The sequence below is a fragment of the Nannobrachium achirus genome (genome assembly GCF_963921795.1).
Source record: "Nannobrachium achirus genome assembly, chromosome: 13".
Classification (NCBI taxonomy): domain Eukaryota; kingdom Metazoa; phylum Chordata; class Actinopteri; order Myctophiformes; family Myctophidae; genus Nannobrachium; species Nannobrachium achirus.
In genome coordinates this window covers 26,768,882-26,796,584 of record NC_137833.1, presented here as the reverse complement: position 1 = coordinate 26,796,584, position 27,703 = coordinate 26,768,882, and the positions used below count along the sequence as shown (strand labels likewise).

The 27,703-nt window shown below is 41.9% G+C and overlaps 1 protein-coding gene across 3 annotated transcripts in view; it reads left to right on the top strand.

The window, feature by feature from the left end:
- LOC308296966 (kelch domain-containing protein 3-like) overlaps window positions 1-23,436 on the top strand; it is a 58,554-nt gene extending 35,118 nt beyond the window's left edge. For all 3 annotated transcript variants that reach the window (XM_080740334.1, XM_080740332.1, XM_080740333.1), the window contains exons 9-11: window positions 14,428-14,501; window positions 18,021-18,099; window positions 20,725-23,436. In XM_080740334.1, coding sequence (XP_080596460.1) covers window positions 14,428-14,501; window positions 18,021-18,099; window positions 20,725-20,791 — 220 coding nt within the window. In that variant the 3' untranslated portion in view covers window positions 20,792-23,436. The remainder of the gene's footprint in view (window positions 1-14,427; window positions 14,502-18,020; window positions 18,100-20,724) is intronic.
- Window positions 23,437-27,703: the final 4,267 nt, after the last annotated feature.

The following is a 27,703-nucleotide window of genomic DNA, read 5'->3' as shown; positions in this document are numbered from 1 at the left end:
CCCTGTTTGGCCGTCATTGTTACATGACTCACAAGTTCCCGTTCATAATTTTCTTGAAACCCTTTTTCTGCAAACAAACAGTGACATTTTTAGCATTTGTGCCCATATGGGTGTAAGCTTTGTGTTGTTTACATTACAAGCCCCTCCGTTTGGGACCCAAATGTGGCGTAGATCGGACAGAGTTTTGCATTAGTAGCAAAAAGGGTGTTGTGAAAAAATTGCAGAATGGCCCAGCGGACACATGGGCCTATGGCATAAATAAACATAATCTCCAAAAGCAAAAACACACAACAGATAAATGATATAGTAAATATATATCAAGACTTTGGCAATAACATTTCAAGAGTTAGATGTTAGGCATTTTGTTTAAATTTTTGTCCTAAAGTTTGATCTAGCTTAAATGTTCATGTACTTTGGTGTTGTCAAGATTCGCTTTGTGGAGTATTGTTTTATCTCCGACTAATCTGTACATTTCCTAAGGCTTGGAATTGTATGAATTGGTAATGGTCGGCATGCATCAGTTCATAATTGAGATCTGTCTTTTTGGTGTAAAAGATCTGGCACAATGAATCACTTCCATATCTCTGAGTCAGTCACATCCTATTAGAGCCCGACCGATATATCGGTCAATTCGATATATCGGTCGTTTTGGAGGTATCGGTATCGGTATCGGTATCGGTGAATTATTCCACCGATACCGATATATATTTTTTTTTTGATTTTTTTTTTTTTTTTTTTTTTTTTACCCCATTAAATCTAGTAAACATGATTTCAATCGCGATTGTGCATGTTCCACCCCCCATACAACCCCATCTTTCATACAGGGCAGCCATCTTTGCTTACATAACATGAAACGTAAAACATAATGGCTATTTTCTCAAGAATGCCTGAACGGATTTCCAATCTGATTTTTTTGTTTGAAAGCTGTGAACAGCCTGCACAAACATGGTGCATGCTCTGTGCATGGGCGTGCATGATCTGTGCACTATAAATTACATGGAAGTCTATGGAGATTTATGGCAGGGAGAACCCAAAGAAGGCATATTTAATTGGCAGTAACTGAGTTAATTGTCTGTAACGTGTCTGCGGATAGAGCATGAAACCCTGAGTTATATAGGCCTATGTGTGGGCAATACCAGAATTATCCAGCAGAGTGCAGTATAATAGTCCAAGATGCAAGCCAACACTACTGGAGCTGCTGCCTCTCGTGTGTCGTTCACTCACCACATGCACTGTCTAACTCTGATTTTTCATGTTGTGGTGGAGGAAGGTGTGTAGGCCTATGTGAAAATCCACAGAGAAATATAGATGTCTGACTATAGACTATAGAACTTGTGTTGTTTAATTGCTTGGCAATGCATTTACGTTTGGATAAAAGACACATATTAATTCATAAACGAGACAAAACACAGCAGAACCCCCAAATTAAAAGAGTATTATTATCCAACAAGCAATAGAAATTGATAACTGCGACCAAACTTAAAGTTTGACATGAAAAGCACAAAAAAAGCAATAATCTGACCATTTATCCGAGGGGCGAGCTGTCAATTAAATGATCTTAAATGAATAATTTTTTTTTTTTACAAAACATCGGTATCGTATCGGTATCGGTGCTCTAGCACTCTCCAACATCGGATATCGGTATCGGTCGGAAAAAATGGTATCGGTCGGGCTCTACATCCTATTAGAAGACGGCCTCCACTGATATTTCCCACTGGCTTCCACTATACAAACTCACACATACATGGAAGGAAACAATGAGCCCAGGTTGTAGTGAGCTTAAGGGTGTATTTTTGCATGTGTTTGTTTGGGTGTGCAGTGACTCACTACTCTGATCACCTCCTGTCAGGCTGACGTCAGTGTGGTGGACTCGCACATACGCACATGCTAGCTTTGCTCTGCCAACCGTCACACATTCTACTGAAGTCTACTGGTGTTACAGGAAACATGACTGCTCCATTTAATAAAAAAACGGAAGCCAAGACAGATTCTTTTATTACACAAAGCTAATTTTATTCCTCTATTATTAGTTTCTCTCTTGATGTCAGACAGGGGGCGGGGTGTGAAGGCCAGTGATTCAGGAGTCCTGAGTTGGTCTTGGCCAGTCTGCACTCTCGCATTGCATCGCATTCTTTCTTTCTTTGGGTACCACAAGCCAAGACACACAAGTAGCCTTTAATGTCATTTTATTGTCGGCTTCTTTGAAGCTCCATCGTTAGTTCTAAATTGGTTGTTCTTTCTCGTGCAGGGTTCCTATAAAAGTATGGAATTTGATTTAATTAATTTCCCTATCTGAATAACTATGTATTATGTAAATAAGAAAAAAGTATATGTTTGTTTCTGGACTATTATAATAACTTTACCAAATCCACCACCAAATTAGTTTAAAGAAACTGCGGCAATATCTCTGAATTGAATAACATACATCACTAATAACATTGTGACAAAAGCTTGACTGAACATTTATGAGTTGTTAAGCAGTAAAGGTTGACCATCTTTTCTGCATAAGGAAACCATAACTTTAATGCTTGCATTTATTGTCATGTGCATGGACACAGTGAATAAATTACACATTTTAGCAAATGAAGCAAAGTCAGTGGACTTTTCTCTTTTCTAGTTCACTGGTGAGTTTTACATGAACATCACTTATGTTACTGTAGGGTTGAACTGAGATGAAAAAATAAAAGCTGATCAACAAGCTCGCTATGTGTCGCACTGTGACGTGACACCACCATACGGCTTGAGGTGGTGGTTAAGTGGTTAATTGAATTGTATGAGCTACAGCGCCTACCTACAATCTTCTATCATTTTTTTGGCGACATATTGGCATTAGCCTACATAGTCATAATGAAACATAAATAAATGGTTGGATTTTAAAAGCATTATTTTGTTACATAAACACAGTTATTTGTACTCGGATGTCAGATATGTTGTGACAAATCTACAGAGAATATTAGAAATTTTATTCTGAAAAAGTAAGGAATTGTATGTGTAGGAAGTCTTAAGAACCCTGCTTATGGAAATGAGACTTGTAGAAGTGGTCATTTTCCGATAGAGCGAGAGGGTCGAGGGTAGAGTCGGCGTCACATAGGAGGTAATCTCCCCAGTAGCCAAAACACCCCAGGCCTGGGACCCCCTGTTTAATCCACCACAACCTCACCCCAATATTTAATCAGCAGCAAAACCTCGCTGTGTCACTGAGGTTGAGCCAGAGAACCGCCACAGAGTCTAGAGTTGAATGTAGAGGATCAGGAAAGGTCACAAGCGCTGGTGCCTTAGATATCACCTACAAGACCATAACTACACCTTATCAGTGGCTGGTGTGGCTCATGTTATGGTGGTCCAGCTGGTTAGAGCACGGCGTATTATCACTGTTTGACTTGATAGTTCAAAAGGCCAGACTAAACACAACACTGAGCTTTGTTTGGGGGCAGAGCGAATTCTAAATCACTGTATTCTCTCCCCCTGTCACTGCATGAAAACCAACTACCTTTTAGGATTGTCTTTATCCGTCTGACTGCTGCTTACAATGGCCACTCCACAGTCCCCTAAATTCAAACGCCACACACCCGTTTGTCATTTGTCCTACAAGGTCAAAGGGTAGGCTGCAGAAGTTTCCTTCAAGAGTGTGTGTGTGTGTGTGTGTGGTGGGGCGTCTAGTATGCCTGAGATATAACTTGTCAAACAGTGGTGGTGACCCTGACAGGATATGGGGCATCCCGCACGTGGCGGTACAAGACCTCGGGGGCAGCCCAGAAACACTGATTTACTTTTCAAAGACAAGCTCCTGATAGTATTTCATCTGCATCTTAACCCTCCTTAACCCACCAGCAGGGTGTATACATCCAAATGTCAGAGTGTTGAGTGTTAAACATTGTCTCAAATAAACAGCCTGCACACAGGTGACACGGTGCCGGTGCCGCTGTCTGTCAACCGTGATAAGTGACATGTTCAGAATTGTGGGTCTTTACTCTATAATTTACCTCTCTTATCAAAACCAGGTTTTTGTGTCTCTTGGCCAGTGTTGGGCTAGTCCAGGGGTTGTCAAACTGTTTTGGCTCTTAGCACCCCTGTAAATATAATTTTCATCCACGGTTCCCCTGAATTTCATTGCTACCTTACATTTACGTCATATTGGGGAAGGGGGGAGGGGGGCATTCGCCCAAAATAGCCGATTTAGATGTAGATCTGCTATTTTTGGCGGAGAGATTCGGTGTAAATTGAAAAATCTGCACGCATCAAGGATGAATGCATCGGCTAAATCTCGATATTCCGACGGCCTGAAAATCGGACGGCACGGAGATCCGAATCCGATGTCCCAGAGAGAGAGAGAGAGAGGGAGGTCCGGTCTCCCCACCACATGCGCAGAGGTTGGCATGATCAAAATAATTAATTAATTTAAGCCTAAAAGCCAGCAAATAGCCAAATCTTAGACATATCAATATATAAGGCCAAATCTCATTAAAAACAACAACAAAAACAAAACATTAAGAGTATAAAAGCCATTTGAGATGTTTATAGATTAGAATCTCTACACACCTGCTGCCAAATAATTAATGATATAATTCCAGTTCACTGCGCAAAGTAGGTAATTTCAATTAAGCTCTCTCACTCAGTCAGCGCTGGTCCGAACAGATAGCCGAGAGCAGCTCCCTTAGTTTATAAAATGACATATAATAGGCTATAGAATGGATCTTCAGCCAAGCAGTTGTGAATGAAAACGTAGGCCTGTGCTTTCTTATTGTCCTCACCTCAAAGTAAACGCTGGATTATTTGATTTCTTCAAATTGACAGATCCAACCTGGATCACACAAGTAAGAGGTAACATCCAGGTCTTTATGTATCACAATGCTATCAAACAAAATAATCACTCAAACCTATGTGTGACCAAGTTTAACATCTTAATGAAGAAGGTAGAGACAGTGCACTGTGAGAGACATGTTTTACTTTTGGACAGATGCAACCCCTCTCGTGTCGTCGCGTGCACTCTCCCTCTCTCTTTTTGCTTTTTGAGAGAGCGAGCGACACACACACACACACACACACACACACACACACACACACACACACACACACACACACACACATACACACACACACACACACACACACACACATACACACACACACACACTTGCTGCGAGCGTCGGCATCCTCCGTCCTCAGCCTCAGTGTCTCCGCTCTCAAAGCCTTTCCGATTCTAAGTCTCTCGGACTTTAAGGCCATCGGAAAATCATCATGTGCCCGAATGCATCACGGCACACACTTTGAGAAACCCTGGGCTAGGCTCTGGAGAAGAGGAAAAGTATCCAAGACAAAATCAGTTGAGTTCACTGATATAACCTAACATCGTCTTTACAGATCCACACTATAGACTAGAATGTGGGTTTGCTACTGCTGAACTAATATCAGAGGTAAAGTCATTAAAGATCAAATGTTGCCCTGAAGAGCGGGATGTCAAAGCCAAGTACTGTATAAATGATAACATTACTGTACCTTGGAGAACAGAAAGTGTAATAGTTCACTCACTATTGAACAGTTCTGATACAAGCTGTGCTTGTTCTAATACAAGCTGAAACCCAAGACTATTGAGCCTGCAAGAGCAAAGCAGGGACTTGGCAGCGTATGAAAGCCGCCATGTTACAGTTTCTAAAGAAGCTAACCTTGATGCTGAACCCAGAATCGCAGATGAACGGTGTGTGTCTGTGGAGGAGGAAGTAACTTATTTTTCCAGTCATAGAGGGAGAGTGTTTCAGAACTACTTTCAGCTTTTCTTATACTAACCAGCTGTGTTCAAGGTCCTCAAAAGTTATTATTATTTCGGTCACTCCCTCATTTTCACAGGCAGCTGGCTGGATAACGGCCATCCCATGATAAATGTACTAATTTTTGCAGGTTCAGTTTCCCTTGATCTCCAGATCTCGCTATCTTTGTCTACAGCCGTGTACATTTCGCAGAGTAAAACTACAACTTTTTTTCACCGATAAAAACTAAACCAAAACGAAATAAAAACTAAGCTATGAATACATTATAGGGAGGGACTAGTGGAGAAGAAATCCAATAGAACTAAAAGACAAATCATTTTATGTTTGGTTGCGCTCTGAAAATAGCAGCACAGAACGTGTCGATGCTTTGAGAGCTTGTAGATCGGCTATTTTCAGCATGCAACCAAGTGTAAAATCTGCTATTATGACGCCATCAAGGCCTGCCAAATTACATTTTTGTTGACACAATCAACTGTAGATTTAGTCGACTATTTAGTCGAATAAGCTAGACTAAAACTAAAACTTTTCAAATGACTAAAATATGACTAAGAATAAATGAAATTTTATTCAAAAGATTGACTAAATCTAACTAAATAAAAATGTGCTGTCAAAACTAACAGTGGTCCACAGGAGTTGCTGTTTGAGATGCAGGCCTCCCCGCAGCGACTGCAGCCCCATGTCTAATCTGAAGCCCAGGCGTCTCTGGATAGCCAGCCGTAGTTAGTGTCTGGGCATCATCTACATAGATTTAAGTGTACTCTGCAATAGGTTTTAATCCACTGCCCAATGGGGGGCACAGATAGTTAACTAGGAGGAATGATGATCAGTTGAGATTAAGGGATAGCCAATGCAGGGCAGTGCATGGCAATGAAATGCATCTGTAATGACCAAATCACACTTTATCTACTGCCCAGTGGGGGGCACAGATAGTTAACAAGGAAGGAATGATGATCAGTTGAGATTAAAGGATAACACATGTATATGTATGCGTCTGTAATGACCAAATCATTGTGACTCAAGATACCATGCTTGTTGCTTAACTTATTTATTATGCTCAGACAGAGTGGTTTTGTGGTGTGAAGTAAACGTTTAGCACTTTGGAATATCATCCCACCACGCATGAAAGTATAGTTTAAGATGTTCTTAATTTTTTTGGCTGAATTATAGTGGACCGAATGAGGGCATGGCATTAAGGCTTGTCCTGTTGTCCGGGACAACTAATAAATCTTTATGGACAAGTTCATTAAAAATGTACTTGTCCAATTTGGTCTTGGTTTCACTTTTTCCGTGATGCTCCTGGCAGCTTTGTGCTGTATGTAGACTATGGACTGCTGGAGTGGAGGGTGCCAGGGTGGAGGGGGCCAAGGGGGGTCTTATTTATTTCTCAAATAAAAAAAACAGAAAAAGAATGTGAAATGGCTCAATTTTATCCAGACAAGTGACTTTTGTGCCTGGACAAGTGAATGGCAAATGTACTTGTCCAAAGAACAAGTGCCTCAAAATGTTAATGTGAAGCCCTGCGGCGTCACACCAGGTCAGTTCTTGTTTGATCATGCCTTAGTTTTCATTTGCAGTGTGACATCCCACACTTGCGACCCATCGGCCATCAGTCCCTAATCAGTGTCATTGTCAAATGACACTGACAATAGTCCACAATACATGTCTCTGTGTAGTATCCACAATACATTATATATATACCAGTAAGACTCCCTAATCGGGAGATAAGCGACCGTAGGTGGCTTTGCAAGAATCAGCCTGATGGTGGCGCTAGAAGAGGGCCATGTGAGAAATGAGGGGTGGGGTCTGCGCGGCGCCGAGGCGGACGAATAGGTACCGGCCCCGGCTCTCCCGGTCGCTCCTAGCCGGAGTTACGGCATTTTATGTGAGCTGCAGTGTAGGGGGTCCTCCACTGGGGGCACCACCACTTTTGCATCCGTTCTGGAGCACCAGGAGTCGGTGGTCCCCGGGAATTCCCCGTGAGCAGCCCCGTTGGGGTGGTCATTTGGTCATTTTTGCACATTTGGGTTTTTTTTTACATCTGGGGGTCCCCCAGGGAGCTGGGGGTCCCTGTAGCTCCGGGGGTCCTTGGAGGTTGTAGTTTGGCAGGTAAGGAGTGTGTGTGCAAAATGTGGCATGGATGGGGGCAACGGTTGTGGAGATATGAGCAGGGGAAAAGTGTGACGTGTGATGTGTCACTCACGGAGGGACATTTTTTTACACCTGGGGGTCCCCCAGGGACCTGGGGGTCCCTGGAGCTCCGGGGGTCCTTGGAGGTTGTAGTTTGGCAGGTAAGGAGTGTGTGTGCAAAATGTGGCATGGATGGGGGCAACGGTTGTGGAGATATGAGCAGGGCAAAAGTGTGACTCACTGACTCACTCACTGACAGACAGACAGCCTGTGGAGGTTTTGGTAGTAAATGCGACGGTCGCAATAAAAAAAAACATTCAATTGATTATTTAATTTTTTATTAATGTAATGTATTACAGATAATACACAAGAGACATGCATTTGTGTACTATTGTGTCAAATGGCACTGACTAATGGCCGATGGGTCACAGGTGTGGGATGTCACACCGCATATAAAAATGTCTGTCTACAGTACACAATGTTTGTGAAGGTCTGAAGAAGAGCATGGTCTGCTAGAAATGCTACCGCATAAGTAAACTATACGTTTGGAAGCATCAATCGGTGACTGTGCGGACCCTAGCTTCACTATCCTGGACATGTCACAAGAGCGTGTATCAAAACAGCACCCCGGTATCGCCAGTGGAAGCTTGTGATTGGCTGAACCGGAGGTAGGGAGCGCTCCGTTGTGTTCCCCTGGACCGCGCGGAGGTGACGAAATTCGGGGGGCTGAATATTTACTATTCTGTCAGTGTCCATAACGGCACATAAGTCGGTAACGGCGCTGAGTCGGCTCATGCGACCGCCGCAACGCTCGAACATGCGATGTTTCATAACATATATATTCATAAACATTCTATATTTATAAGGTCAAGTATTATACTTAATAATTGGGACTAATTAAGAACCATTATCATAGTTATAATAGGCCTACATTTACAGTAGTTTAGGCATTTTGGTTTGATAAGGTTGTGGGCAGAACAATTTGTCCTTGTTTGTTATTTGACTATTTTTACTTTAATTATAATTAAAGACACTTCATAGTGAATTAGTGATTATAATAAATAGCCTATGTCATGATTGCTAGATCAGATTGTGTTTATAATATAACACCTGCGTGCCTCCGTCATCTCCACCGAAAACAAGCACTCCCCCCTTGTTCCATTGTCGAAACCGGGGTGCTGTTTTGATTCACGCGTCACAAGAGGCAAACATTCGGTCCATAATTGCTGATCTACAAGCTCACAAAGCATCTCGACGCGTTGTGTGCTTGTTGTCTTGTGTTGTAACTTAGCTCCTTTCTTAACCTCTCCCTCCGCTGCAGCTCCGAGATGAGGTTCCTCACTCTTGTCATCCACAATCGGTCTGTTTGCGAACACTTCTTACCTTTTGTGAACATTCTATCCAAAAAGTAAAGGTCCTATACCTTTCTCTCATCTGTTTACTTCTCAAGCGTGGAAAAATAGAGCAGAGTGTTAAAATAAAGAGTTTAAATCGCTAATTTTGTCAGACAGTGCATTATTTTCCCCACTATTATTCGTTGTGTCTATACCACGTGACCAGGGGAGGTAATGTTTCCTATTCGGCCGCAAATCCGGAATGTCTAAAAACCATGGGACCGCCTGACAAAATGAGCGATTTAAACTCTTTATTTCAACATGCTGCTTCGATTTTCTTCCACGCTTGAGAAGTTAACAGATGAGAGACCGGTATAGGTATTTTTGGATAGAATCTTCACAAAAGGTAAGAAGTGTTTGCAAACGGCGGAGCTTCCCCGCAACGGACCGATTGTGGGTGAGCTGCATAGCGGAGGGAGAGGTTTCCGAAAGGAGCTAGTTGTAACTAACGTACTACAAAGAAAATATTTGATGCACATCTGGCCCTCTTGATAAGGTGCCGTACAGGAAGTTGTAGTATGTGATGAGTTCCTAGAGACAGAGGGTTCTGAAAGAGCACAGTTCAACAGGAAGTGGATAGAGGAAAAGGATGCAGGTCAAATCACTCCCAAGAATGAGGATACAAGCAATGTAGCTCCATAGACAGCCAGGGCAGCCTGGGTTTACAGCTACACCATCAGCAACAATGTTTGTGTTTGGAAAGCAATAACGAAGGTGTCACTGGACGAAGGCTTCCTTCAGATTTTAATCTTTTTTTGTTGCACCTCGTTGTCGTTCATTAGAAAGTCACTCGCGGAATTTGGAATTTTACACCTAACTCCTAAGACAATTCAGACTGTTCCCAGGATGTCTGGTTTTCCCTCGTCTACTTTTAGGGCTGCAGTTGAGCTCTTTCTCATATAGGCTTTAGAGACCTAGGTTTGGGGATGAAGATGAGGTGAAGCGGGAAGGCCATTGCTGGAGAAGACCTGCAAATTTGAGGGGGGCCATTAGTCGCCCTCGTTTGAGTGTTGTTTGAGACATCAACTAGTGTTTTCTCTGTGGGGGGAGGGGTGTCGCTCTGACCTCATTCAGACCGGGAAACCTCTGAGTTCTTGAGGAGGGGGAGCACTTTGACACAAAATGATACGTTGCAGATCGTGTAACAAAGTGTCTCATCAAACACCAGGACGCCACATAAATTTACACCCCTGTGACTTTCCCGCTTGTCGTTGTGCTGTCACCCTGACAGACCCCCCCCGCCGCTTCTTCTCTGCCTACTGGCCTCTGTTCAATCACCCTGTTCCGTCTTGAGACGACCGCTGTCGCGTGACCTCTGGTCGTGGACCTCGCTAACGTTCTGCTGAATTACACACCCAAACAAATACAGACGGTTGAGCATGCGAGAAAGGACTAGTCCCAGTCGCCATCACCCACCTAATATGTGCCATTAGTCCTGCTTAAGCACGCCTCTTATCTGCATGCTTTCACACGTCACATCAGCATCCAAAACTCTGTACTCTATCCTTGAGATTCTGCACAATAGTTAATATTGGCTGCCGCGGTGTGCTCCTTTCACTGTTTGCAGTACTGAAATAGAGACTCCATGTTGGGTTTACTGCCCAAACAAACTTTTAATGTAACCTGTGAGTGTTTTTGATCTAGCACTTTTCACAAGTCGAGCTGCCTGGAGTCGCATGCTTAGGAAGGAGGGCTTTGCATAATGAGCGTGCGATATGTTATGCTGTATGAATTTCAAATGTGGTTATTTTCAATGAGGTAAACAAATGGCTCTTCAGATGAATGGCTCTTGTAACATGATGTGATGGAAGCCCTGAGCCATTGGCAAAATTCAGCAATGTTCTGTGTCTGGGTGACAATAAATGCACACGTCTCTGGCTGTGTTAGACACTGTTTACTTTGAAGAGAGAGATTGATGCTCTTCTTGGCAAAGAGATCGGCCACATTTAGCTACTGATTGGCAGAGATGTTCGAGGAAAGGTGACCCTGACAAGAAAGTCTGTGGATTATTTTTCTAAAAACTGTATTTCCTTTGAATATATTGCCCTTAAAGCAGTTTCAGGGAGTCCTGTGGAGCAGCTAGTGTTTGTTGTGTTGTGCTTAATAATTCATTTTACCCCCCTCCCACACCCCTGTAATAACAAACTGCAGGTTGTTTGTCTGTTTTTGGGCTTTAGAGCGTGTCCTTAACAAAACGTAAACATTGCTAAAGATATTAGATAAATCCAATGCTTGTTTAAATAGCAAATGCCACTCATGGCAAGCATTTATTCTTTCCTCTAATGGAAAATGAATGAGTATGCATATGCATAATGTTGAGTACTAAACATGCAACTGAAAGTATTGGTACTTAACATTCATTTGAAGCACTATGGAATATCTCATTGAGTTATTAATCCAAGCCTTATTAATGTCAGTGTGGTTGGCAGACTTTGTTAATTTGCAGTTGAAAGCTTTCAGCAGGAACACAATACAAACCTAACCCTGGCTTGCACTGGGATCGATACCTGTGAACTCGTATCGTAACATTGAAATTTACTTCATTTTATCATTTTCTTAAAAACCACAGTTGCTGCTGAATTTTTGAGGCCTCTTTTGAACTAAGGCAGCTGTTCCAAAAAAGTACTGTGAACTAAATGAATATACAGAGATGTTATAAAAAATAATGATAATAAAGCGGCCTAGAACTTTACAATGACGAATAAATATGAGTGCTGACGCAACAGCCAGCAACAAGCTTCCTATGGGGTTTGAGGGGGATTCTGGTGAAGGCTCCTGCTGTAAGACATGGTGGATCACCTCCTGGGGGGGCAAGGGGGCGTAATGACTTCCCCAGCTGGCCCCCAGGGACCTATGCGCTCGTGCTCCGCACCCCTCTCGGCCGCTTTGAGCCACCACTGTGTTTGTTTAGTAAAGATTAGCAACGTAAAACCCTCACTACATCCTGAACACGCAGCGCTAGAGAGATGGAGGAGAGGACAGGACAGGGGGAAACAGAAATAGATTGATGGAGGGATGGATGGACGGATGGACAGACAGACAGACAGACAGACAGACGGTGGTCGGAGGGGTTATCATCTTGGATAGACGAGAGTTGGAACAAGAGGATGGGATTTGGGGGTGAAGGCAGGGTGAACGATGGGAAGCAAAGGAAGGAAAAGGGACATTGAGATGCAAGTACAGGAGGCAATTCAAAAGAAAATGGTTTGGTTTGTGTTGGATTGGTTCAGTTACACCAGGGAGGTAACTTTTTTGAAATGCACATCAGAAAATATATACAGAATGGTGCTCACCCGAAGTTGCAGAGGTTCACTGCAGATGAAGAAAGAATACGAGAGTTGCAAACTCAAGTTTCTCTTCTGCTGTGTTTTCTTTTTCTATATAAATGAAATGCACACCAGAAGCCAGCCAGTCCATGCATAACAAGTTGCATGTCTTCAAGCGAAGAGGGACCAAACAAATAAGTTGTTAAGTAATTTACCATATTCCTAATAGGCATCCACAGGCACCAAACCACTTGGTAATAACACCTGATTGAGTAAAGCTGTCCTTTGGGTAGTATTGTGTTCTGAGTAATCTAAGCAGCTCCTTTGGTCCAGGTCTGGTCCCAGTGTGTGTGAATGCAGAAACGGGATGTTCATTGGTAACACATTATATGAGCCTGTGGGACACAGTGCTACTTTAATAATTTATACGGCTGACATAATCCATGGCCCATTACTTTCCACCGCATTTCACTTTTGGCTGCTTCCATACCCATATTTTGACTACATTTGGAATAGGATTACTATTATCTAACCACCCCACATATATATATATATAATAAACTAAAATGATTGTGTGCCGAAACTAAATGACTTGTCATAAGCCCAAGGAGCATTATCGATGTTTAACAAATTAAAAAGCATCATCTCAGGAAAAACAAAAAAAGCTCTATGGAAAAACATAGGTACATGTTTATATATATGCGCGCGCGCGCGCGCACACACACACACACACACACACACACACACACACACACACACACACACACACACACACACACACACACACACACACACACACACACACATAATTGAGACTGAGGAAACGGCGGAATGACTCCAAGGTCGACACATGTTGGCAGTTTTTAAATTAAGGCTGTTCATCTTTTTTCCTGAGTGCCCGGATCGACTCTTGTTTTCTTTCACGTCTTGATCCCGTTTGATCCGTGAACACCATGTATTCTTTTTACTATAGTAACCTTTTTACCTCCTGCAAGCACCTGGATGTTCTAGTGAAATGACTATGTTTAGCTATTTGCCTTATAGGACCTGTGCTACCCCAGGCAGGAGTGCAGGTGTGTGGTTGAAAACAGCAGGAAACAGATGTGCAGTGATAGTGGCTGGCTGGGTAGCAGCAGGTCTGTAGGAGAAGGGGCTATCAGCAGGGGCCAGCCTTCCGTCTGATCACAGAACTCCGCTTCCTGTGGGACTAATGTATGCCGGTCCTGATAAGGAACACAGGCCAGAACGCAGCATGCTGCGTGATTAACATGGCTGTCTTAAGAAAGGCGCACTGGTTCCCCAGCCTCTGGGCTTGGTCTTGATTTTAATACCTGGGTGATTCCTAGTTCCAGTGCCTGGGAGTTGCTAGCCTACTCTGTCAATGGCATTATAGGAGCCAGAGTGTCATCGTAAATCTGGCTACTTAAGACTGAGTTATACTTCAGTGTTGCACACCCCAAAATAGCCGATCTAACTAGCTTGTGAGCTTGTAGATCGGCTAATGTTTTCTGGCCACGACACTGGCGTGGCAACAAAGTATAAATCAAGCCTAAAGCAAGGTATACATCTCTTCTCCCCCGGTTTAAATTGCCTCATGATTCAGTCCTGGTTCATTTAACAAGCAGAGACCCCAGATAAACTTGTCGTACGAAGAAGAAAAGTTGGCTAATCGCGGCAGTCATGCTGGGGCGTTGTTCGTCTCATGCCCAGGAAGTGAGACAGGAAGTAAGGACAGGGGTTAATGTTGCCTTCCTGGATGGGTCTGAAAGCCTTGACCACTTTGCAATCTTTCAATTTCTCCCTGTTTTTTCTTTTCATTGTTGTTGACCCCGAGGGACTGACCCCAAAACCTTGTGCATCTTGTTCTCCTCACAGCCCCTGTCCAGAGCAAGGAATGGGTGATGAGTTTAACCTCATGGATCATTCAGACCTGTACATCCTAGACTTCAGTGAGTATCCCTTTTCATTGTTCCAGCTGACCATTGTTCGTTTAGACTGACTAACCAACCGCAAGCTCTATTTTATACGTATACGTATGTACTTTGTCGTATGACGATGTTATGCGGCGAAAGTAGGCAATCTACAAGCTCATGTTTGAAGTAGTTTTCTGATCAGAGATGTTCATCTACTGAAATAATCTGGGGCAATCTAAATTCAATCTGTCTAGAACACTGTTTCCCAAACAGTGGGTCGGCACCCATTTGTGGGTCGCAGACAGATTTTTATGGCTACATTTTGTTTTTAATTATTATTCAAAATATACATTTTGTTTTTAATTATTATTCAAAATATTTTCAAAAGACATTCCCAAAAAAGCAATTTTTTCCTGTAATTTCATTAAGAAATCAAACAAAAGAAATTACATAAATTAGAAAACAAATATTTAAGAAGTAGTGAAAATAGCCGATATACAAGCCCACAACGCGGTGCGAACTTGTAGATCTGCTATTTTCACTAGTTTGGGTCCCTGGCAAACGGCTAATCTCTCTTTTGGGTCTCGACCTTTTAAAATTTGGGAACCACTGGTCTCTAGAATAGTGGTGAGAATGGCCGCTAACACATAAAGGTATAAAAGCCTCAAAAAGTATTATTTTTAAAAAATATATAATAATAATAATAATAATTTTCATTTTCGCCTATGATGACATGCCTAAAATAGGGACACCTGATTTAAAGTGTAGGCAATAGGCATGGTAGAATATGACCTATTTCTGCCCTCAAATCTGTCTGCCTCATTTCTCACCTGGTCTAGCAGGGCCCCGCCTTATCAAGCTACCAAATATAGCCATATCCTGTTGGCAGTGGGTCAGTCGGTAAAGGCTATAGCGGGTCACACAGTGAATGTTGGGTAGGGGAAAAAACTCACACAGAACGTGTGGGACTGGCTGTGCCTGTTCCCCGATCCCCCGTCAGGCCACTCATGTGCCAACGTGTGCTTGGCGCATGTCCATTCTCTCAGCTTTATCACGCTCCATATGGTGGCTGGGCGGCACAGTGCGGTAGTGGAACAGTCATCGCGGTGACGTATTGCATTTTTAGCACTGTCCAGTTGGGCTGCCATAGTTTTGCCATAACTAATGTAGATTAACTGCCATATATCTTTCCTATTGTTTTTACCTGATTTTGGGTGGCGGCCCCGTTCACGGCCGTTTAACGTCTTGTCTTTCGCACGGAGAAGAAAGAATACAACCGCGGCGATCCATGAGTCAGATATAGTCCATAGAACATGGTGCTGTTTGACCAAACAAGCGATGTGGGAAAACAAAGGAAGAAAAAGCTATTTTCCTACAGCCAGATAGAATGGACGTGAATCAAGGTATTTAAGGAGGTAGAGAGAGAAACACGTGACCACCGGGCATGTGCCATGACGCTCACCATGGGTGCCAAAACTCACACCGGAAGTGCGATGAAATACATGACAGTGAATGGAGCTGAGTTAGACCAGCTCATGAACAAACACTATTTCTGAACAACTGAGACCTTTGTCATATACCGGTAATCTGTTCAGGAATATAAAAGAAGACATATCACAGGTATTTTTACAATCACCTGCTTTTCGGTGTGCACAGTATAATAATTAAATAATAATAATAATACTTTCTGCCTTGGAAGTATCGCAAGATTTGGTTGCCAGACAGGAAATGGTGGACAGTCCCGCAATACTTGGCACGTTTAGTAACACACTTTGTGCTCTTTAGATACCTATATAAAATGACACAGTGCGCACATCTAAAATCAACACAGCTGAAAAAATGTGTGACATGCCTTCTTTTATTTTCCTAAGCTGAGTATGTTATAAAGGTCTCAATTGTTGAGAAATAGTGTATGTTCATGAGCTGCTCCACAGGCTTCCACTGACTCCAGTGCATTCTACCGAACTTCCTACCGGCTGCAGTTTGGCACCCATGGTGCGACGAATCTGCCGGTTGGAATTGCGAGATCGAGAAAATGACGTTGGTGTCTCTTCCTTCTAAAAGTTCCTTGACGTGAATGAGGAAGTCAAGTCGGGCAGCAGCTGCTTTCGAGATGCATCATGGGATATGAAATTTTCTTCGCTCGCCAGCGGCCGCTGCCAACTCTGGTCTTGTGTGTACCATAAATGTACACTGCTGGGTGATATTACATTGGATATTGCCTGGGACTTTGCTCATAGTGAATAATTATATTACAGAAGAAAATGAACTTTTACATAATATTCTAATTTTATTAGAAGGATCTGTATAGATTGGTCTTGTATTTTCCTGTTCTTAGAGGTTGCATTACAGCAACTTTTCAGCAAGTACATTGTCTTAACTTATGAGAGTGTTCCAGCTGAGCGTAATTCACATTACTAATGATTGTTTCTAAAAACAAAAAAGCACCATGGTAGCCAGCTAACACGTCGCTGGACATGATAACGGGGCCGTGGCGCAGCACCATGGTAATCCTTATCACGTTCCCGGATGTTTTTGGCATCCCAAGTGTTAAAAATCTGATCACTCTGGATGTGTGCTAATGCCAACTATAAACAAGGGCTACGTATTGATAATTTATTGTTTTGGCCTACTTCACTGTGTTTGCTGTGTTATGAGAACGAATTATACACGTGAGACGTGAGTTGACATTTATTTACTGCAGCATTCCTACACAGGGGACCACCAGTATAGGGACCAGAGAGGGTTTAAAAAAAAATAAGGTCTGTCCTCTTGAGAATGACTCAAATGAAAAAAACGTAGACATTAATAACATTAACACTATCGTCCTTATTTTAGGCATGTCATTAAAAGCAAGTATTCCAAATCTTGGAGAAATTATTAAAAATAACGATCTGCAATCTGACAAAGATGTTGCTGCATAACACCATCGTACAACGAATTATAACATAGGGTGGTTAATGCAGTGTGACATAGTGTTTCATATTCTGGGCTCACAGTAGAATATTAAGTATGGGCCTTCCTGTGTCCTGTGGAAAAAGTACTCAATACTGTAGAAATACTCAGTTACAAGTAAATGTCGGAATTCAAAATTGACTTGAGTAAAATACAAAAATATTTGTATCAAAAAGTACCAAAAGTGAAAGTAATCATTAGGCAGAATGTCCTATTTCATGTTTTCAAATGTATAATTTTTTTTTGAAAATATCACATCTACAAGCTCAAAATATGTCACGACGCATTATGAGCTTGTAGTTCGTCTATTTTCAAATGGCCGTAATGGGCTATATAGGGCTGAACTGGTTATTTTGCAATAATACCGTAGTCACAATCTACAAAGTAACTATTAACTAAAGTGTTCAAATATACGTATTTCTTTCTTTCTTTTTTTTGCTCTGTCACCGTCTGGTCACCAGAGCTGACCTACTGTAGTAGTGGCTTCCATTTGGAAACCTCGCCGTCTCTAAAGAGAGAGAGTGCAGTGATGAATTGGACCCCATCAGCCTTACAGTGATTCATTGCCTCTTTATGTTGTTCTTTTCCTTTTGTTTCCAGGTCCTAATCTGAAGACGTTATGCAAGATAGCAGTTATTCAGTACAGTCTGGAGCAGTCGGGACTCCCACATGATATCAGGTCACACCAGCACGCTTTTCCTCACCTTTCGTCCTCGTCACACTTTCCTCCTTTGCTACTTCATCACTGTGTTAACTGTGTTATATCACAGTGTTATCGTGTTACAGCAGTGTTTACTGTGTTCCTATACTATACATTGTACTGGTGTTTAGGGCTGTCACGATTATGACATTTTACATGACGATTAATTGTCACTCAAATAATTGCGATTAACGATTTATTTGTGTTTTTGTCGTTGACAATTACGTTTCTGTTTGGCTTTTAGGCTTTGAAGTTGCACATGGTAATATGACACATAACCTAAATATACATAGAAATTACTGATATATTTGACTTACTACTTGATAGTGGAAATAGCGATCTACGACAACGCGTTGTGAGCTTGTAGATCTGCTATTTCCACAATTTTTTACATGGAAACGATTATGACTATTATGAAAAATAATCACGATTATGTCAAATAATCGCGATTAGACGATTATGTAATAATTGTGACAGCCTTACTGGTGTTTTTGTTGTTTGTGATTTTCACCTCTGTGCCTTTTTGCCATTATTAGGCTCCTTTTCCTAAAATGATTAGTGTGTTGAAACATATGGTTGTTGTCGGGTGGAAACCTTGTATGTCCAAAACCATTCGTTTGGATTTATCAATGATTTAAAATAGAGAATATAGCAGATCTACAAGCACACAACGTCTAACGATGTGCTTGTAGATCAGCTATTTTCACTAGTTTTGTGCAACAGTGTTCGAGTGTTGTATGGTGAAGCAGGGCTTTACTTTACAAAAGAAACGTACAAATCTGAAACTTGAAGATACAAGGTTTCTGCCCGACAGTGACAATATAATAGAAGGCTTGTTTAAAAAATCACACCCAGTGTGAAGAGAGCGGTGCCTTTTATGAGTTAATTTAAATAAGTGCCCCGCAAAGCTTGGCCAATGAGCCATGTGTTGGAGGTACATACACACACACAAACAAACAAAGCCAGATGCAGGAGCGGTTCGCACCGCTCAAAGATATTCCGCTTTCTTAATCAAAACATTACATTGGTGTTTAGCTTAGAAAGTAAGAGCTTTGTTTTATTTTTAGTCAATCTGTTTTGCAGTTAAATTGAGAGCAGAATGCATGATATATTATATAATTTGTGTTATCTATTTAACTCAGAGTTTGTACATTCACAAATGACTCATTATTCATAACAGCATCTTAAGATTTTGCAGAGAAGCAGAAAATTGCACTGGTTTGCCACTAATGACTTGGTGTTTAGACAAAGTGTTCCTTTGGGTGTTAAATAAATAACATCAGGTGCATTTTAAATTCACTCAAGGTTATTTAATATTTTCCTTCTACTCAGTGGGAAGGTATCTTGCACACAACCACAAGGCCATTACACTATTGCAAATCATTTCATGATTAAACTTGGACAAATAATTACTGTGTACAAAAGCACATATCAAAATAAGGATAGAAAGTGCTTTACATTAAGCTGAATAAAATAATTATAAACCCATTGCATATTTAGACCTGGGATTTTAACCACTTTAACCATTATTTTCTGCTTTAACTATTGCAAAATAGTAGATCTACAAGCTCACATGAGAGCTTGTAGATCTTCTACTTTTGGAAAATCTGTGCAAATGTGTGTCATGTCAGTGTGTTTCATGACGTGATATAAAAGAGAAGACAGTGATTTATCAAAAGAAGACAGTGATTTATTTTTCCAGAGTCAAGGACAGTAAAGGCACGATCACCCATTTGTCTTCAGCCTAGACTCAGGAATGACCAGCCGGTTTCTTTTTTTAATGGGTGTTAAAACCGTAGCAGTTATACCAAATTAAGTTTCTATGCGTGCCGCCCCTTGGAACTTGATACTAATTACTCTCGCACCGTCACTGCCACCTTGCACACTCTCCACATTTGTGTTGGCAGTTGTGTTTGTAACCCTAAGAGGCTTTTAAAGGTGAGGTCAGAAGGGTCTCGTTGACTCCCCATTGGTCCTTCATTGGGATCTCTAGCTCCAGTGTGGCATAGTCTTCTCATAACCACACACACACACACACACACACACACACACACAGATGCACAGATGCACACGCACAATGCACACAGCGATTGAGGAGTGAGTGTGAAACCAGAGCCAGTGATAACAATGTGGGGATCGACCTCTGACCTGTTGGTCAGGTCAGCGCTAGTGTTGGTTGTCAGCCGCTGCTCCTGGTTCTCATGTTACGGCAGGGCATCGTTGTGCAGAGCACAGCTCTCCATCACTGAAGGAACGGAGCTCTTCCAATCCAAGCTACCTATGTGTAGTGATTTGATTAACCAATTAAGTACTGTCGTATGACAAGGAGCGAAAATGCGCTTAACTACGCTTCCCATAGTGACACATCGTAAGCTTCTAGGTGTGCTATTTTCGCCATTTCGGTCATTTATAAAGAGAAATTAAAATATTTCTCCCTACAACGATATGCCCACTAGGAACGCTGGGGTTAATGTGTTTCAAAACCTCATAAAAGACTGCTGTCTTGAATAGTGGAAAGAGAAGAAAGAGCAAGATTCAGCATTGTGTTGACCAAAGATGGCTTTGCCTTGAATTTTGGTTTATTCTGCTCTGTGTGCACTACAGGTGGGAACTGTCAGCCATGACCACCAACAGCAACATCAGCAGGCCCATCTTCTCTTCTCATGGCTGAGGCACAACCAGAACTCCACCGGAACTCTGCATCAGGAGGATCTCTGGGGTGGTTTGTGGTTTTAAATCATTTGGCCTCCGATGGACTTTTGAGGGACTTCTTTCTTGTACAGTTTGGATCTGGATTATGGACTATAGTTGTTTTTTTCCTCATGGTTGGGTTTTGTTATCTCTCTCTGGGTGAAAACTGAGCTCTTGCTCACCTGAAAAGTCACACCTGCATATTCCAGTGGAGTCCATGGGCGTATTACATCCATGGAAGGTGCTTATCTAGTCTTCTCCCTCTTATCTACATAATTAAGTGAAATAAAGTTGGTTGTTTAACAGTGTTACAAGCAGAGATACTTTTTTTTTAAGAGCGGGTAAATGTTTCCCTCTTTGAGACACTGTTTCTTGTGAGAATGTGACTATCGATCTGTTGAATAGCCACGCTATCTTCTTTGTAGCCTCCCTAGTAAATTCAATCAGCCTATGATAATCATGGACTTTAAAACTTAAGCACAGGAAAAAAGAAGAACTTCAGCCAAAGGTCCTGATTCAAGAACTTCTCTGCTCTGTGGAGACAGGGGACACCATCCAGATGCCTCATAGAGACGAGTAGGAAATCCTCTGCTGCAGTACATAGATTTCACAGAGTGAAGTTGTATATCTTTGCAGATTTATGTTGTTCGCTCTACCATGGTACAGTACTATTTCCTGATCTCACACCTTTTATATCGGACACCAAGCCATCTTCTGCAAATGCAGTTATTGGACACGGTATACGCGGTAATTGCCAGGCAGACATTTTATTTTGAAATGGTTAGATTATGATACAACACACAACGTGTCGGTGTCTACTGTCTAACACTAAAGTGTTAGACTGACTGCACTGGCTTTGTTCTCCCACATTCTGTGATAGGTTGACTACCACCTTGCTGCTCTTAGACCTAGATGTGTAAGTACTGTTTGATGCAAGCTATTGGCCTTCTAAGGTAATGAAGTCCATCTACCTCCCTCTCTCGTAATGGATGAGAAGGGTGACAAGTTTGTCATTCGGCAACTCATCCCATGCTAAACTAAATTTAATTTATTTTAATGTAACTAATTTCAACCCAGCCAAAAAGAGGGGGGTGGGGGGTTGTGGCCTACTGGCTATTGTAATAACCACTTTTAAGACGAACAGTGGAGATAACCAATCTACAAGCTCACACTGCATCGTATGCTTCAGATCTCTATCATTGCTATTTTTTAAAATGATGTAATGTTTAGATAATTTTGAAAGATTACTGCCTATAAGAAAAATGCCCCACAAACAGGTTTAAAGGGGTGAACACAAGACCTGTTTAGAGTCAATGGATGAGCATAGTACCCCCCCCACCACCACCCTCTCCCATTATCAGGATGCAAATACTGTGTATGTGTGCGAGCAAGTGATCCTATTCATACATGCTGAATCCATGTAAACCAGAGTTCAGTGATATCAGCTTCGTACCCATGATCACCTGGTTTGGCTTGGCTGCTGCAGCGGAGATTGTCACTAGTGTGCATTATGTAACGTTTCCCCCCTCATAGACAATCCTACTGACTCAAACAACACACCTCGTGTGACGACCCTGTTCCCAGTACCGGGAAATAGTGCACGTGTTTTTTGAATGACCACAAGCCAAGCTAAAGCCTGAACAAGGATTACAGATGCATAAGGGCTCTGTGTATGGTTCATGCCACTTGCTCACCATCTATCTTGAAAAGGATTTGGAGAGACTATACAATTTGAGAGATTTCTTCAGGTGATGTCTTTTTAAAAAAAATGTATGCAGTACTAATAATTACTAATTTTGAAACTTTCGATCTCACCAAGTTGTTCGTATTTCCTATAATCAATATTTACTTTGGTTACAAAGGGCAGTGAAGTGATTGCTGTCTTTTTATTTTATCACTAATTTGAAATGGGTTTCCTTTCCTCATTTTAGGAGTCATTGAACAAGCCATTGTATGTACTGTATGTATGTATGAAGCCCAAAGGTTTGCAAAAGTTAAATGTGAATAGATGCTGTGTTACCTGATTGTGTCCACAAATTTGATTTTCATCTGAAGTGTTTACAAATATCCTTCATGTGATGTGGTGGTTTACCACTTAAGCCCTGTATACGTAGTCGTACAACGACGCCTAGTTGCTTAAATAGTCGATATATAAGCTCACAACGCATCGTATCACGATGCATTTTGAGCTTGTAGATCGCCTACTTTTGCTTTTTTTTTTTTTTTTTTTGGAAAAATGTTCATGCAAACACGTGGAAGTCATCAGAGTAACCACACTAGAGCCACTCTTGGCTGGTCAGAACTTTACAGAAAGAGACGTTTTAATGCTGCGTTTTGCCTAAGTAATTGAAAATGGAGGTTTTATTATTTACAGACCAGCAGTGCCAATATGACTCAGTGAGTCTGATGTGCTCTGTACTACACAGACATGGATGTACCACACACTATATGCCTCAACACTGCAGTGAAATACCAGGGAAGTATATCATGTGACTTCTGTTGTAAACATGTGATACACTTGTTACATACTTGTTCATTTGACAACAAAATGACCAGTAGTAAAATGGCATTTTTTATTTCAGAGCTGTCGTTTCTTGATGCAAGATAAGGAATGGGGATATTGAATGATTTGAGTGAAGAACTCATCAGGAAGTTGAAGTAATGATGTTAATAGAAGTAAACAACGTTGTGGCTATGGTCAAAATAAATAAATCATCTGCATAAAGACTTCCTCTGTGATGGTTACTGGCCTAGAAGACGATGTAAATGCTTTTCGCTACAATCAAGTTTCTTTTCTTTCCCCTTTCTTTTGACTGGGTTGATTATTTGAGCATTAGGCAATTGCACATCCAAGCTAGTTTCACAATCTCTTATCAATTAAGAGATCTAATCATTAGGAGAGCCTTTGATATATGACTACATATGGCTAAATTTACATTGTTACGGGTCCACTTGTTGCTTTGCCATGCTGGGAGACGGTGCATATAATTATAAATTATTAAAGTATGATAAACCGATCTTACATTTGGGAATTAGCTTGGTGAATGAGCTTCTAACAGGTGTACTGATATGTAGTCAAATCTACCAACATAGTAACAGGTATAAAAACGACAATCAACCCCCAGACCCCAGTAATGAGGGCAGAACAGAACATTCCGTCTACAGTAAATAGTGATAAATACAATCCATGGCCTATAAGTGTGTGTGTGTGTGTGTGTGTTGGGGGGAAAAAAGGAATATACAGTTGACTATAAATATTGGTGTTTTGGGAATTTTAGGTGCAATACCATGTCCGCTAGGTGTTACGTGGTTGAGTAAATTCATCAAAAAGACTGAAAGATTATCATTTTGTATGAACAAAAGGCATTCTGTGTATTTACATTCAAGTTACCTTTTTCAACGTTTATATCAAATACTAAAATAAATAAGTCGGGGTCTAATAACTGGATCTCGGTAACTACCGGTATATGGGCCCAAAAAACAACTTGAAGAATGCGTGGAGGTACTTCTTTGGACAACGGCAGAATGCACAAGACATTTGATGCTGATCGGTCCAGCAGTTTATGAGATTAGCCCCAGACAGACAGACAAACAAACATACAGATATACCCTCTTCTAGACAGCTAGTCTCCTACTGTGCCATGCTGTTACAAGAGTGGGTATAACAATGCCGAACACTGAGGTTTCTCCTGTGCAACTATTATATTAAGTGAGAATGTCTTGCCTGGACAGATTATACCCATATATGTTAAAGTATTGACATGACACGGCTGAATGTAAAGCCAATTATGAGATCAGCACAAATCAGTTTCGTTGGGCAAAAGTTTCTGTTGTATGTGAACTAAAAAATAGCCTTTTTTCTGGCCTAATTTTTAACCTGTTCAGAGTATTTCTACTGAAAATCAATTGGTTCAGAACCCTAAAAGTTAGTTTGGAACTGGAACCAAAAAGAGTTCTGAAAATGTGAAGCAAAGTGGGTGTGTCTCTATTCTACAGGTTTGAAGATGCAGATGCGATATAAATAATGGCAAAATCAAACTAAAAAGATCATTAAAAAATGTAACTGTATGGATTTGGTCAAGGTGGAATTGACTGGCATTCTATGGTCATGGCAGGGAATGGCTATAGGTTAAGTGGCCGGTGCAGATGGATTCTGTCTTGGGGCTCATTTCGGTGTTTGGCTGTGTGTCTGTAATGACACTCCCTTGGGAAAAGTACTCAAGAGCAACCCTTTCAGTTTTTTAAGAGTAATTTGTGTGAAGGGACTGAAGTTTTGCAGGGTTGCCACTGTGCTCTGACCACCAAAAAGGGTTTCACTCAGAAATAATCCATTCTCTTCATTTAAATGGTAAATGGTGCATTTATATAGCGCCTTTATCCAAAGCGCTTTACATAGATTGTGCATTATATTCACGTCACCAATGGCAGAGGAAACCATACAAAGCACCAACCTGTGCATCGGGAGCAATTAGGGGTTCAGAGTCTTGCTCAAGGACACTTCGACGTTAGGGGTGGATATTGGCAAGAATCTTGCGATGCAATACGTGTCACGATGCAATTGTATGAAGATATATTGCGAATCTTTTCGATACGATACTATTGCGATATATCAGCTTTAAAAGCTGAAGGCGCTGCTCTAATGTTGTTTTCGTTGTACGCAGCCATTTTCTCGAGAGACCTCACTCACTGAACCGTGGAAAGGGGAAGTAGCTACTATAGTACAGCAACATCTAGAGGCAGCGGAGTGTCAGGACCGGACTTCTACCATTGGTTCCTATGCATGGGAACTAGGGCTGGGATGCGATTAAAAATGTTAATCTAATTAATTACAGGCTCTGTGATTAATTAATCGCAATTAATCACATTTTAATCGCACATCGATATTTGACCTGAGAAGCATTTTTTTCAAGAAACACATTTTGTTGTACGAGTGAATCAACAAATGAGTTTTTTAAATCTAAATTCTGCATCCACTGGGCCAAGCAAAGCGCTCTGATCGGCTACTTCTCCCTTTGCGTTTGTTGCCTCTTCTTGGTTGGTGCGTCGCTATGATCGGTATGCCCGAAACTGAAGGTTCTGTGGTGCAAAAACTAAGTGCGATTAAAATGCGTTAATTTTTTTAATCGCGTTAATTTTCTGTAATTAATTAATCGCAATTAATCAGTCCCAGCCTTAATGGGAACATATTTTATTTTCCTCAAAGTAACGTGATATTAGGGCCTGAAGTATCGATACAGTATTGGCAAATAAACTATCGCGATGTATTGCCATATCGATTATATTGCCCACCCCTATTGGACGCTAACTCTGGGGGAGCCCGGGATCGATCTGCGAACCTCACGGTTGCCATGCCACTCTACTTTTTTGTGTTCCTTTTAGTCTTAATGTCTTACTGTTCCACGTGCTGTTTACATTTCTGACCAGTAAAGTATTCAATCAATCAATCAATCAATGTCAGATTTGTAACCCATGATGTTGAATGCAGGTCTTTGCTGAGGGGAGAGTGTTTTCTGCTGGTGATTCAGTCCGAGTGTATCAAAGGGTGCGTTCGTAAATGCGCACCGGGTGTGGTTAGGGTTAGGGGTTATGGTTAGGTTTAGGCATAGTTTTACTGAGGTTAAGGTTAGGGTTAGGGTTAGGCATATTTTTACTGAGGTTAAGGTTAGGATTAGGGTTAGGTTTAGGCACTCACTACACTGAGCACACACCCGGTGCGCATTTCCGAACGCACCCTTTGATACGCTCGGACTGAAACACCAGCAGAAAACACCATCCCCTTTGCTGAGATGATTCACACGCAAAAGGACAGAGCCACTAGGACACCCGTTTCCTGTTTGTAAAGTTGCCAGATTTCCACCCTGTGAATTAAATGTATGTCCTCCCTGTACCTTGACATTTTCTAACATGTTTGTCCAAAGAAGGTCAACTGAGGGCAATCTTTTCATTCACCCACTTTTTGCCAAGCATATCTCATTGATACAGTCACATCTATAGCATGAGCAGTAGCCCACTATCTAGCATCTGTAATGGCCTCCTGTGGTGCAGATGTCACCTTGGCTTTGGCCACGAGATCCCACTGCTGGATCCAGCCTTAGTTCATACCAGTGTGTGAAGTGGCTCTGAATCTACCCCGCCAGCCTGTCTGGTAGCCCGCTCTGACCACTTAAATTAGTACACTATCTAAACAGGGAAACCCACGGTGTGTCCCCCCCAGTCCTGCTCGTGCCCACCAGACTACTTAATGGGACACGTGCGGCTGCTTGGGGTTGTCCCCATCGTTACGGTTTCACCCCAGAACCCCTATAGGCCCTTGTCTGTGTTCCTGAGGCCAGCGGTGGTCTGGCAGTTTGTTCCTGTCTGTCACCAGCATGGTGCTATAAAGCCAGCGTTATCTGCAGTGTTAAGTGCAAGCCACAGACGATAGGTCAGGCTAAAGCGGAGCGAGAGAGACACCCTGTCCCGCCTCGCCACGCTACACACAGGAAGTGGGGACCGTACCGGACCCTCTGTCTGGCCCCCAGCCCTCTGCCAGGGTCAGCTGCTGTGGGCGCTAATGCAGGGGAGACACTCAGCCAAATTGCTCCGAAAATCCGAGTGACCCTTGAGAATCAGACTTGAGGATTTGTTCAGAGTGATTTGTTTTGGCTTGTCCTCCATCTCCCTATCTAATTTCCACGCTCAAGTTCTAGTTCTCTCAGTCCTTGCAACTGATGCTGGAAACTGTGAAAGTGGGGATTTAAGGCAATTAACACTGAAGGAGAGCAGATTATAAACGCTGTGGTATCTTGAACAGCTATTTTGCAAATATGGTGTTCTCAGATGACATATGGAAACTATGAAGGCAAGTCAATAATAAAGATTTAGGCCCTACACTATACGTGTTGTACAAATA